Source organism: Procambarus clarkii, chromosome 43 (assembly GCF_040958095.1).
Source record: "Procambarus clarkii isolate CNS0578487 chromosome 43, FALCON_Pclarkii_2.0, whole genome shotgun sequence".
Lineage (NCBI taxonomy): Eukaryota > Metazoa > Arthropoda > Malacostraca > Decapoda > Cambaridae > Procambarus > Procambarus clarkii.
The window spans coordinates 24044383-24058257 of NC_091192.1; the positions used below are offsets into that span (position 1 = coordinate 24044383).

At 37.1% G+C, this 13875-nt stretch overlaps 1 protein-coding gene across 2 annotated transcripts in view; it reads left to right on the forward strand.

The window, feature by feature from the left end:
* The window catches only part of Polr3D (RNA polymerase III subunit C53), a 34846-nt gene extending 22022 nt beyond the window's left edge, over positions 1-12824 (forward strand). For both annotated transcript variants that reach the window (XM_069300125.1, XM_045738805.2), the window contains 4 exons: positions 14-127; positions 4879-4986; positions 6647-6817; positions 7825-12824. In XM_069300125.1, coding sequence (XP_069156226.1) covers positions 14-127; positions 4879-4986; positions 6647-6817; positions 7825-7950 — 519 coding nt within the window. In that variant the 3' untranslated portion in view covers positions 7951-12824. The remainder of the gene's footprint in view (positions 1-13; positions 128-4878; positions 4987-6646; positions 6818-7824) is intronic.
* Positions 12825-13875: the final 1051 nt, after the last annotated feature.

Here is a 13875-nt window from a genome sequence, read left to right on the forward strand (position 1 = left end):
TTCTGTATTGCAGGTAGAAGATAAGAAAGTGCCTGTGAAGGGTGGCTTACCAGCTAGAGAAAAAGCTCCAGAACCTAGTGTCGCTCAACTTTTAGCAGGAAAACATGAAGATTTCATGTTCTTTCAGGTAAGGCATAGGACATGTGGTGCTATGCTTTGTTGACTATTGCAATCAGAATAAAGGAAACTGCAGAAGCCCTATTGGCTCATTAAAGCAGCTCCTGTTTATATCCACCCAAACTCATTTATATGTCAAACCTACCCTGGTACAAGTACTTTCATTCCAATGGTACCTTCCCTGGTCTATTTCCTTCATACTGTTTTTTTTTATATAATTTATGATGGGTAGTGTTTTTTCTGTTATGTCAATTAATCACCCACAGTAATTTAAATTGTAGTTTATTGTTCTTTTAACCATCATATTTTCATTAAACTCCAAATCTCTCATATGAGTAATTTGACTGATATATTCCATTGTATGCATGATTTAAAGCCTTCATATATCTGCTATAGTTCTTTAAGTACCAATCTCATATGCTCCAAAATACTTTATTAAATGTTATTCTCCAGTATTTCATGAGCCTCAAACTCCACTGCTCATATACATGTCTATGGAGAACAAGATCTAACTCTTGACCCCGGGCCTCTTACCTACTGTATTTTTACCTGGTAAAATGATATTGTATTTTATTTTTTGTCATTTTTGCTTTTGATGCTATAGCTGGAGGTAGCATTTCCATTTACCTGTGTCCTCTTGATCTGGATTCTTTAAATTTGTTGTCTCTCAGACCATCTCATTTATTCCTCCTCAAGATTTTGTAGATAGTCATCATATCTGTGTTGGTCCTTCTCTCCTCTAAAGTTGTTAGATTGAGTTACATTAACCAGTCCTCCTGAGTTTGTCACCTGCTTTGCAGTTCCTTGGGGGTCTGGTCCAAAGATGAGGTATTAGTGACTTGATCACAAACATAAGCATATTCAGTTGCAATGTCACCACTGATCATATGATTATTTTCTCTCAGGTCTCACTTGGTTGTCATGTCTGGGATTGAAAATGATAGATTAGGGTACTGTATGCAGAAAATGCAGGGTATAAATAGCTTATATTTATAAATACAGTGGAACCTCGAATAATGAATTTAATCCGTTCCGGCACCGTGCGCGTCATGTGAAACTGACGTTATTCAAAACCAATTTTCCCATTTAAAATAATGTAAATCGAATTCATCCATTCGACCACCAAAAAACATTATTGTGATATTCAATGTTTTAAATAATGGAGCAGCTTACCTTACATACACTGAACGAACCTTTATGACATTTTTCTTTCTTCAATTTTTTTTTTTTTTTTTTTTTTTTTTTTTTTTTTTTAGCAGCAAAAGGTTGGTTCTGTGTTTGTCAGGTAGGCTGCTCCATGTTTCTTAAATAAAAATAAAAAAACAGTTGAAACAATTTGAAAAACGAACAAATGCCATATAGGTTCATTCAGTGTTTGTCGGGTAGACTGCTCCATTATGACAATCTTTGTGTTTCAAATGTGTTCCATTTGTTTTGTATTTTTCATTTATTTCTCAATAATGAAGCAGCCTACCCGACAAACACTGAATGAGCCTATATGGCATTAAAACGTCTTTCAAATTGTTTCAACTGTTTTTTTTTTTTTTTTTTTTTTTTTTTTGAAGAAACATGGAGCAGCCTACCGGACAAATGCCAAACGAACCTTTTTGACATTTGTTCTTTTTTTAATTTCATTTTGTTTTTCTACAAAAGAAGTCAATGCTTTGCAACATCCCAGTATCAATAGCATCTTTAATCAAAGAAAAATAATTTATTTGCATCGTCGGAGGTGTCCGAGAATGTGCGAGAAGCAGTGCGACCCCACCATGTGGTGTTGACATTATTCAAATGAGCTCTCGCCTAATGAGACGAATTGTCGGCAATCAGGGCGCTCGTTACCCAAATTGCTCGCCATTTGAGGTGGTCGTCACTCGAGGTTCTACTGTATAAATAAAGTGTGCATAAAGAGCTAGATCTCACTCCCCCCATAACCATTGATAGGTAAGTAAGTTCTTTGTAATGAACCATATAAAAGGCTTTTTGACAGTCATGGAAGATGCTGTCTCCCCAGCTTTCTCTTGTTGTATCATGGTGGATTTATTATAGTACTCCATCTAGTGTGTCAAATAGAACTTTCTCTTATAAATTTATGTTGCCTTTTAAAACATTCATCCTCCTCAGTGACTACAATGCTGTCCCAGCATTATTTTTGTCTTGTCATCCCCTCTCTTTCTACTCTGGTTCTATTTTGTATATCTTCTGGATGCTTTTGGTCAGTTCCTGATCCACCACTTTTTGTGAGGATGAGGAATTTTATATTTTATCTTTTGGGTAAATGCCAGGCAGTGTTGCTGGTGAGCCTCACTACCTCTTGTTGGTTCTGTAATATGTTGCTTTAAGAAGTGTTTGTCTTCTTTTCCAGAGTTTTGCTCAACATTTCATAGCTTCTGTTATGAAATGCAATGAAGTGTGACATTCTTTGTTACCCAGTTTATTTTCCCGTGTTAACGTTCCCAAATATTAGAATCTTGGCTATCATTTCCTTTGCCACTGTAGCCTTTTTTTTCATTACCTTCAAGCAATTTTGAGAATAGTATGAGGCTATAATAGACAAGAGGCATAAGAGGATATTACTAATTAACTTTAAAGATGTTTCAACTACAAACATTTTTCACAATTACTACTTGGTGTAGTGAAAGTTCCTGCTATGGTGATAGTTCTTTTGACAAGAGTGTTGATTGCAGTAAATGTTTTTACTTTACTGCAATAGATTAACACTTTCGCTCACCCCGCGCGCCACCCCTCAACTGTGCGATATGGGCCCCAGCGTGTCACAGGAGCGTGCGTTAATTCTGAAAAGTGTATACTCTCTTCAACTTTGTCACCTCAATTCTCCTTCTACGAGATTAAATTTGGTGTCATTGTGTTCGCAATAAAATTCTCTACAGCACTAAATGCATATAAACTCCAAAAGCCCGGCTAATTACCCGCAGCAAACAGAGAAAGTGCGAACGAGTTACCCGGGAGCGCACAAACGGGATAAAATGTTTTCACTATTTTCACTCTGGTCACCTCAATTTTTGTCCTAAGTCTTTCATTTTGGTCTCAATGGGTTTGTAATAAAATTCTCTAGAGGAACATTAGCATATAAAATAAAAAACCTGGTCACGCTCCAACCGCCGACGAGTTGAAGACGGGCCACGCGTTAGCCGTGAGTGAGCGCTCAGACGCCTTCCTGCTACACTCCCAATTCCCGCCCTTTTCAAGCCTTTCTTTCGCAATTTTCTTCCTGGAAGGGCCTTGTTCATGATTACTATCCATCGTGGAGTAAGCGTAGATAGTTTCTAAAGCCGCAGTAAGAAATATAGCCACGGAAAATAGCCGAAATGTTCATACGTTTGAGATGCGAGGGGAGGCGACATTGGTCACAACAGTGGAGCAAAGACAATGGGCCCACGGCGTGTGCCAAGCCGCCTGAGGGCCACGAGGCTCAACAAAGAAAATGGGAAGACATCGGCGCACATTTTAAAACCAGTCCCCAAAAAATCGAAAAAAAAACTGATTTTTTGCGATTATTTAAAGTGGATGACGCAATGCTGCATCATCCCCGGTATTACCGCCAGTAAACGGATGACGCAATGCTGCGTCATGCCCGGGCGAAAGCGTTAAGTACAACGGGGGGGAGGTGGTGACATTTATATTTTTTAAGGCTCTTCATAATACTGTATTGTTTGTATTGAGATAGGCTTGGCATGGGGACCAAGGACACCTCCCTCATTACCTATGATCAAAGTATGTTTAGTTTTAATTTAATTTGTATACTGTACTCTATTTATCTCATTTGGCTGTTATTCCTTTCATTAACTGCATATTTTGTTGGTGTGATTCTGTCCTTCTGCCCCATTGTCCCATTCAGTATACAGTATTAAAGATGCATAAATACTGAATCATTTATAAGCTACAGGAGAAGGCTTTATTTAGATGGGGGAAGCTTGGAGGTATTCCATGGCCTGTAAAAATTGACTCAAAAATACCATTGATCTCAAGCATATCAGCTTTAACGCATTGTACTTTAATTCAGTTGAAGTGATAATTTTGTATGTATCTTCTCTTGGTTTTGCTTATTTAATTTAGCAATTTAGAGTTCCATTTGCACTGAAACACATCATTCATCTAAAAATGTCCAAAAATTGATTTTTTTGGGGGGGGGGTAGGGGGGGGCATAGTTGGGGAATTGCTTATCAGGAAACCAACTGGATAGTCTCCCTAGTATTGAGGGGACTATCCAGATATCATCTCGGCCAGCCACCCATCACTCATGGGGATAATTGTTCTGCTTGTAAACATTTTTGCTGCCTTGCAAATTTCTTGCTAGAAAAGTATTAGTTGTATTTTTTTTACAGTGATATAGACCAATGTTAGCACATTTCCACCTTTTTTATTGTTATTTATTTTGAAAAATAAATAAGGAATGTTAATTTTCATAAACATTTGTATATTTAGTACTATCATTCACAATTTATTATAAACATGTATTTTATTTTACATCAGTACTTAAGCACATTCGTTTTGAAATTTTTTTTTAGTTTTTGACAATTTTGACAACATTTTGACAATATTTTCAGTTACAAACCAAAAACTCAGAAAATGTAAAAATTGCATGAACAGTTTAGGTGTTGTTGACCTTGGACCTTGTAGACCTTGCAGGACCTCGAGATACTTGGACCTTTTACGATCAGGTACACACTTATGGGCTGGAGCATCAGTGTTAATGTTAATTTAAAACTACAGTTCTGAATAATGTTTGTTTATTTTTTCTAGCTGCCAAACTCTCTTCCAAGTCATCCACCAGAAGTCAAACAAGAACCCACTGGTACCCAATTACAAACTCAAGCTAAACAGCAGAAGGAAACAGTTTCTAAGAATATAGTAAGTTGTATAGTTACATAGTAAGTTAACATGATTTGATATATCACATTAATGTGATTTCTGAGTGTATTGAAGTAGGAGCATCAGAGGTAGTACTACTGGTTGACAGAGCCCGAGTGCATCGGGGAAATTGTGTGAAACCCTGGTTAGGCTTCAGAGGAAGCCTCGGGACCCTCAAGGGTGCAGTAGCACTCCAGGTTGCAATTCTTTTGACTATGTCATGATACAGTTGACTAGAGCGCATCTGGGAACACTCAGTGCATAGGTTTGAACTCTCATCAAGGCTTCTGTGGATTTGTTCTTTAATATAGTAAGTATTATTGTTGAATTGACTTATCTTATAGTTTTATATATAAAATGCAGTGGCATACAGATTGTGTATCAGTTATTAGTCTAGTGAAAAATATGATTGCAAGCAGTTTGTTCTTATCTCCCTTGCTCACTTTAACGTCTTCAGTGCTCCTGACTCAACTACTTGATGCTTCTAAGACTAAAAAGGTGCAAAACTTATCACAGGCAAGATAGCTATTAGTAGTAGTATTAGTAGTGTTCAGTAGATAGCTACTACTGAACAGTTCCTATTTTGTTGCACCTATACTTTCTGGTACATATTCTCTAATTTTTATGGTTTATTTTGTTATCCCCTGCTCCCCTCACCCTGTGGTGTAAGTCCAACAATGGTTCTGGCTCCCAGTAGGCAACAGATGGGTCTCGGAGGCTTGGCGTATTGGGCCAAGGCTTGATAGTACTAGAGATAAGCTTAGAAGTTACTGAGGGGCCCAACAGAAGAGTGTTTCATTACATTCAATGCTTAATTTCTTAATGGTAATGAGGTCTTGAACAAGGTTGGGAATTTAAATGAAGAACTTGGGATCATTATTTTGTAAACATTATGTTATAAGAGAAACAAGTAAAATGTAAACTTTTGAAGACAAGTGCCTTAAATCTAAATAGCTACCTAAATTCTTAGGTATGGTAAAATCATAATTGTGAATTTAAGGAAATGCAAAGGGACCACTGAATCAAATCAAGAATGGAATGGAGCAAGTATATCCAAGCATTTGAGATGAATTAGAGTTGTGTGTAATATTAAATTTCAAGTAAACTGTAATTGATGGGCAATACCCAAGGCAGATATTGTGTACAGTCACAGAGAGAATTAAGAAAAATACTTCAATGTTGTTCAGAAATATGGAGGTGATGGATAATTGAATTGCAAAGATAATATAATGTATTTTGGTACAGTATAAGGGATTGGAGTTAGAGAAGGCAGGTACTGTATATAGGAGCACATGGTTTTTTCAGGTGTGGAGAGAGCAAAAATGAGTTTAGTATATTACTAAGCATTTTTAAGCAGGATGGCTGAAATGATTATCCACCATGACCAGCATCTCAAGAGTATGTTTCAGAGAAATTTGCTGGTCAGAGATATAAATACTTGCTGAATAATCCAACAAATCTTTATAAACTAACATTCAACTAAATTTTTGGAGGTCTTGTGATAATGAGTACAGTACTTACACAAGTTTGTCTTGAATGTATATATTGACTTATAAAGTCACTATATACTGGTATAATAAGTATCTATTGGTAATAATAAATTAATAAAAGAAAAAATTGTATCTCCAGAAGCATAATTGCTATTTCTGTATATCCATAGGACCTAGATGAGGATGGTGACCAGAAATCCAATCACCAATATTGTACACTAAAAACATTACCTGAAGGGCAGATTGGAACTTTAAAGGTTTACAAGTCTGGGAAAGTAGAACTATGGCTTGGTGAACATAAGCTCACTGTAAATAAAGGGACCCAAGTAGGATTTTTACAAGTAAGTGGATGATTGTGTTTGTTACTTTATTTAGTCCTTAAGTAAATATCCATTCATACTAGATACTAATTTGCTATTATTGTATAATTTGCAAATATTGTATACTATCATTGCATGTTAAAATAATAAAATAAATAGAAACATTTTGAATAAATACTTTCTTTTGTATACTGAAACTGTTTCTTGCAAAAAGAATACGTCATTTATCTTTAAATATAAAGGATTTGTTTGAATTATGATCATCCTTTTTAAGCAGAACTAGAATCTTTGTTACAGAATAAGAAGTGGAAAAACACTAGAAAAGTTTATTTTGTGAAGCAAGTGACGGGGACCATGAACTTGTGCCACAGAGGCCGAGGTGCTGGTTCTCAATCACCAAAATCAGTAATATTAATATCAAAACCTACTGACATATCATGCTACCTCGCACATCAGTAGCAGATCCCAACATTCCAGGGAGAGTGCTCGACCTAGTGGGGTAGTGTTAAACCAAGTGAGGTTGGACATATTTGAGATTTCTCCCACTGAGTGGTTACAACTAAACCACTCAGATCTGACAATACTACTTTTACCGCCAAACTCTCTTGGTGGGATTTCTTTAATTTCTAAATGGAAACTTCCTCTCTCAAGGGCATTTGTTATGAGAAGATCAGTTTAAGGAAATATTGCTTATAAAATATTTCTTCCTAACATGAAATCATAGATATACTGTACTGTACTGTACTGTAACAGGGAATTATACTCAGTCCTCTTGTATGCTCAGGTTAGCAAGAAGGTTCAGTGTTTATAAGCACTTGTATGGAATTAGGATTAAACATGAGATTTCTTGTAATTTATGGACAAGTTGAAGAGAGACTTGTGCACTTGTATGACACATGTCACTGATACACTAATTTAAGTGAAACAGTAATTACAATTACTACAGTAATTACTTTATATCTTAAAGAATGTTACATAATACATATAATGTACAGTACAACTTAAGGGTTTTTAATATATATTTTCAGGATGTAGTTAATGTGGAAGTTGATGAAGAAAATAAAACTGGTTCTATGACTGTTCTTGGTCACATCGGACATCGGCTTGTTTGTACCCCTGACTTAGAATCTCTCGTCAGACAGAAGAAAACCTAGCATAAGTCCTAGTACTAGTCACTCTATGTTGTTTCACCACCCTTTTTGTTATGAACTAAGCTTTAAGGTTTATTTTTTATAAATATATCTCATAAGAGATTTTTTTATTCAAGATATACTTATGAGTCCCATGATGTGGATGCTCTTTTTAAATTAAGGATTTTCATTTATAAATATTTCATGAATTTGAGCTTTTTATGTCTTAGGTTAAACAAAATTAATTACTTTTCATCAAAAACAAGTTATACATATATTAAATATTGTATACATATGTATTCTTTAACAAATTATTTTCAAGGACTAAATTTATTTGACTGATTTATTTAACCTCTTGCTATTTCACTGTACCATACCTATGGTATAACAATACTTTTTTGTTTAAGCTTTTAGCTTAGGCATTTATTGAAGGTTACTTTAATGTTTAGAACATTATTACAATTACTACAGTAATTTAAAAATAAAAAGTTCTCCAACTCCAGTCCCTCATCCACTACCTTTTTCCCTCAAGGTATATATTTCATCACTGAACCATGCTCAGTCTGTCATTTCTAGCATGACAGGTTATGGTAGTTACATTTATTATATGTCTAAAGCTCTTGTTAATGATCCATCAATATGAACAGTAATATTTTTTTAATGAGAAGTCAAATTCCTAAATGTAAGACACCATCATTCATGATGACACTCATTGTGAATGCTGGTGTCTTACATCCTGGTAAGATGAACTTTATTTTATTCCGATTATGGGTAATGACACCACGGCTCTTGTGCACTGTTTTCAGTCAGTTGAGGGTGGCTTCTGCTCCCTCACCTGTTTACTGTGCTGTCTTACAAGCAAACACACCTGATGATTTGGGGGCACCTGTTTGAGTTTCTTCTTCTTCTGTCCCCGATGACTGGCTTGATGCTGTTGTTCTTCCTATTAAGAAGTCTGGTATTGGAGGACCTTCCCTAAAGATTTATATCTCATTGCCTTAATAAGTTCCATTTGTGAACTCTTTCAGCGCATGACTGTTGGTCTCATGTGGTTCCTGGAACATCGTGGCTGCCTTTTTTCCTTCTCAATTTGGGTTTTTGAAATGTCACAGCACGATGGATATTTTGGTAGAGGTCTGCATCTGTACTGCCTTTGCTGTGAATTCCTCTGTTGTAGCAGTTTTTTCAACTTTGAAAAAGCTTATTACACCACCTGGAGGTACAATATTCTTTCCCAGCTACATTCCTCTGGCCTTTATGGCAATCTCCCACTTTTCCTTTAAAGCTTTCTCTCTCATTGCTCATTCCAGGTGAAGGTTGGTGCTGCTTACTCTTTTCTCTTTTCTTTTCAACTGTTTAAAGGTGTCTCCCATGGTAGTGTTCTGAGAACTACTTTATTTCTGGTTGGCCTGAATGGTCTTTCATCCTCACTTCCCCCTGGCATTTTCTCAGCCCTTTAAGTTGTCAATCTCACCCTCTGCTGTTGTGGAGATGACCCCTTCTTCCCTCCAGCGTCTGCTCCAACTTGCGATTGATAATGTAGCATCCTGGACCAACAATCATGGCTTATAGTTTTCTGCATTCAAGACTTGTACTATGACTTTTACCTGGAGGCATGTCTTCTATCATCCCCAGTTATCACTCTATGGTTGTTTCTTTGCCTATCGGGTAATTGCAGAACTCTTAGGTTTGATCTTTGACACCCATTTGTCTTGGTTGCTCCATGCTGCTCACTCCGAGTTGCCTGCTCTAAAGCCCTTACCTTGCTTAAGGGTTTGTCCCATACATCCTAGTAGGCTGCTATGCTCACACTTCTTTGTTTGCACTCCTCTTATGTTCTGTTTAAACTCAATTATAGCTGCTTGCTTATTCCTCTGCCTCTTCCTCAACTATTCATTGTCTTGATCTGCACCATGCACACCCATAGCTCTGGTGCCTTTCATTCATCCCCTTTCTGGAGTTTGTTTGTTGACATTGGCATCTTGTCTACAGAATCATCATGATTACTACTGCCTCCTTTACCTTGCATGGTCCTTCCAACATCCCTTCTCTTGCTTATGCCATTTATCACAAGGGCAATGCTTTCCCCTCACCACCTTTTTACTGAGGGTGGCATGTTTACATAATTGTCTCAGTTGGCAATAACACAGGGGGGGCCCCACCCCCTCCTGTTCTTTCCTTTTCTCCATGGAATGTTCCACTGGTGAAATTTTGTATGACCTTAACCCACATGGTAAAGGCTTTTAATGTCCCCCACGCACCTGCAATTTTGAGAAGCTTTTTCTATGAACATTTTTCTTCTCACTCAGATTCTGTTCTTTTGTTCACTGATGAGTGTAAGTCTGCTGACAGTGTTACGGCAGAACTTTATGCCATTTTACATGCTCTTTATCAGTTGTATTCTGTCACTGCTCTTTTGTCATTGTAGTTGACACTCAAGAGTGCCCTCATGGCTGTGGAGTCTTGTTAACCCTTTGCATCCTGTGGTAACCAAAATGCAGTACTGGCTGTTTCTTATTTTTATGAGTTACAGTATAAGACAATTGAATTTTGTTGGGTTCCCAGCCATATTGGGATTCCCTCAAATGAACTCGCTGACACTGCTGCTATGAAGGTCATTTGTACTTGCATCATTTTCCAGAAAGGGGTTCCCTATTCAGATTTCTATCCAGTCATTCATGCCGCTATCCGTAACTGTGTCGTTGGGCTGGCATTACAGGTAATAAACTGAGTGCTCTTAAGTGTGACCTTTCCCTTTGCCTTCCTCCTGCCACCGTAATAGGCGTTGGGAGAGGGTGTAGTGCATATCGGTCACACCCACCTGACTCGTGGTCACTTAATGGAACAGCATCCTGCCCCCATTTTGTTTAATGTTGCCCCACTTAGTCTATTGATTGCATTATCAATTGCACAGATTTTCAAAATGCTAGTGTCTTGCTTTCCTGATGACCATAGAGGTCGGTTGTCTCATTTGCATCCGTGGTGATTCCAATACCTTTGTTATTGTTCACCTCCTGTTCTCGTTTTGGCATCTTGAAAGATATTGAGCTCCTTTTGTATTCCTTACGACTTAGTGTTACGTGATCTACCTGGCTTGACAGTTTCTTTGATGGTTATTTACTTACCTGTTTGGGTTGTTGACTGCCTGCTGGAGGAGTCACCCATATGGGCAATCCTGTCTGGATGGATGTGGATGTCTAAGCTGTGGTGTGAGAAGAAAAGGGGGGTCTCTGCACTGCCCTCAGACTGCCCAAAGATAATTTAAGATGGTAATCAATTCCAGCTTTAATAGCCAATGTTTTGGCTAACTCATCAGTTTTATTCAGAGACCAATATGAGAAGGAATACTCAGGAGACAAACCCTGAGTCCATTGTTATTTCATTGTACATTATCTGTGTCTAGCTTCAGATACAAGCATGTCACAGTTATGCCTTGGGGAGATGTGCAGTCAAGGATGAAAAGAAGTCACCTATAATTAACATGTCGACTTGGCAAAGATTATGGCAAACATTTCTGTTTGAAAAGTGGAGACCTAGTTATTTATATGAGCTCCCCAACACAGGAGTTGGAACCATCTCTTACTGTCACAACATCTGCACTTCTGGCTGCACATAGGACTGATGCAGCCATCAATGTAAATAATTTGGGAGAGTGAACGCTCCTTGAAAAAAACATCAATTTGGCTTAAGACATTGTACTGTGTTTCCTGGCAAAGCATGGGCTGTTTTTAATCTGCTTCTTGGGTGGGAAATTGGGCATAGTAATTTGGAAAGGGGTGATCTTCCATGTGATAGGAAAGTGCCATTGGTTTCTCTCTTGGTAGACATATGAACATTATAAATTCTGAGTACAGTTGCAGTTTTTGTAATACATTTGAAGGAATGCTGACCTTCAAGAAAGAAGGCTTGGAGAGCTTCAGTGCAGTGGTTGGGTAGGGTTTGCCTAAGCACCTTGATACCAATTAAAGCATTGAATTCAATAATCAATGCATATAAATACTCTACTTATACATGGAGTATTCAGTTCCTTCCTCATGTTTAGTACTGTAATTTTGTTGTATGGGGATTCTTCTTTGCTTTGCCAAATAAAATGTCCAGCCTGTTCATTATGTCCTTATACCAGCCCCAGCAGGAAAACATCCTATTATATACATCCCTAAAACAAAAGACTGTCTACATATGTCACCCCTTGTATAAACATCAGAGGTCCATGGTTCTTCAACATCCTACCAGCAGGTATAAGAAATATTGCTGGAACAAGCATGGACATCTTCAAGAGAAAACTAGATAGTTTTCTTCAGGAAGTGCCGGACCAACCGGGCTGTGGTGGATATGTGGGCCTGCGAGTCATTACAAGCAACAGCCTGTTGGACCACACTCACAAGTCAAGCCTGACTGAGTCAGGCTTGGGGAGTAAAAGATCTCTCAGATCCTCATCCAGGTACCCAAGAATCCTCAGCAACCAGGATTTTCCTCCTTTTTCTGGGGGGTGTCAACACTTTCACCTTATTTACTGGATTCCTGCATATGTTCTCACAGGTATGAAACTACTGTAAATTACCTATATACAACATATAACAGATAGTTTTTGAACATGCATGTTTAATAATAAAAGCATCTTTATTTATCAAATATGACCCCAAAAATTTAAAGTTATAACTTTAAAGAACTCCACAGGTATGGTATGACATAGCAAAGAGGTTAATGTGCCTTAGTCACTAAATTGTATATGAATTATTTTAAACTTTTTCTAAAATAGTATTGATGAATCTTGAGAAAAAGTATTGGTTTTAAAAGTCTACAATGTGAAAAAGTAGGTTTACTATCCATGTACCATAAATACCTAAAGGACTTTGATAGTGGTTTGTAATTGATACATTAAATGAAATTTGTATTCATTGAATTATAATTTTCCTCATCAAGAAAAATAAATAGATAATAAGAATGAATTAATAAGCTTTAAGTTTAATATACAATATACGCTACATAGCTATACACAGCATACTATTTAATGCTGGGGATGCATTCCTAGAAATGGGAGCATTAGCTGATTCAGCACTATAAGGAGGATGACTAAACCACACATCGGAAAATGGAGAATTGACAACGCTTTCGTCCAGGATACAACGAAACATCTTTGTTTCTCCATTTTCTGATACATGGTTTGGTCATATTCAGCCATGTTATTGAGTCATTGTATGCACTATAAGGAGTCATTATGTTTGTCTCTATGGAGCTATGTTTCTGACATTGTAAATTATTGCCTAGGCTAACATATTTAAAGGTTCACTGCGAACATAATACATACGATAAAAAAAAATTGTAAATACTGTGTATATTGTAAGTGTACTCAAATTCTTTGCATAAAAAAATACAGTACATTTTCTGGCAAGATACATTAGTTTATTAGCAAGATAAGTGGTACAAGTTCATCAGTGTCAAACTATTACCGAGTGTCATTCAAAGGGAGAGTGGGAGATGTGTACTTGTACTGGAGGTAAATGCATGTGGAAGGGGGGGGATAGGTTTATCAAAAGCCTTGCTAGGTCTGTTACTGTATATCATAATCTTTCCCAATGATAACTGCTTCAAATATGCTTGGAAAGAACGAGCGTAAATTTGCCAAACGTGATCATCCTTTCAGAAAACTACTGTAAAAGTTACTGAATTATCACTCTTTTGAATTTTAAATAATTCTTGAAAGTATAGTACTGAAATATCCCACAATTTATGTTAAACTGATTAGATAATAGTTTATGTAAATGTCAGTCATCTATTTCCTTTCTTAAAAATTGGACCTACATACTTTTGGAAACCAGCACAATTGTTGAACAGTGGCCATATCCAGTGATGAATTGAATGTTTAAAACGGGTTATCTACCCTGTTTATGTTTAGACTCTGGAAAATATTTAGTAGAGGCTTGTGAACCTGTTTGCCATTACAGTAGT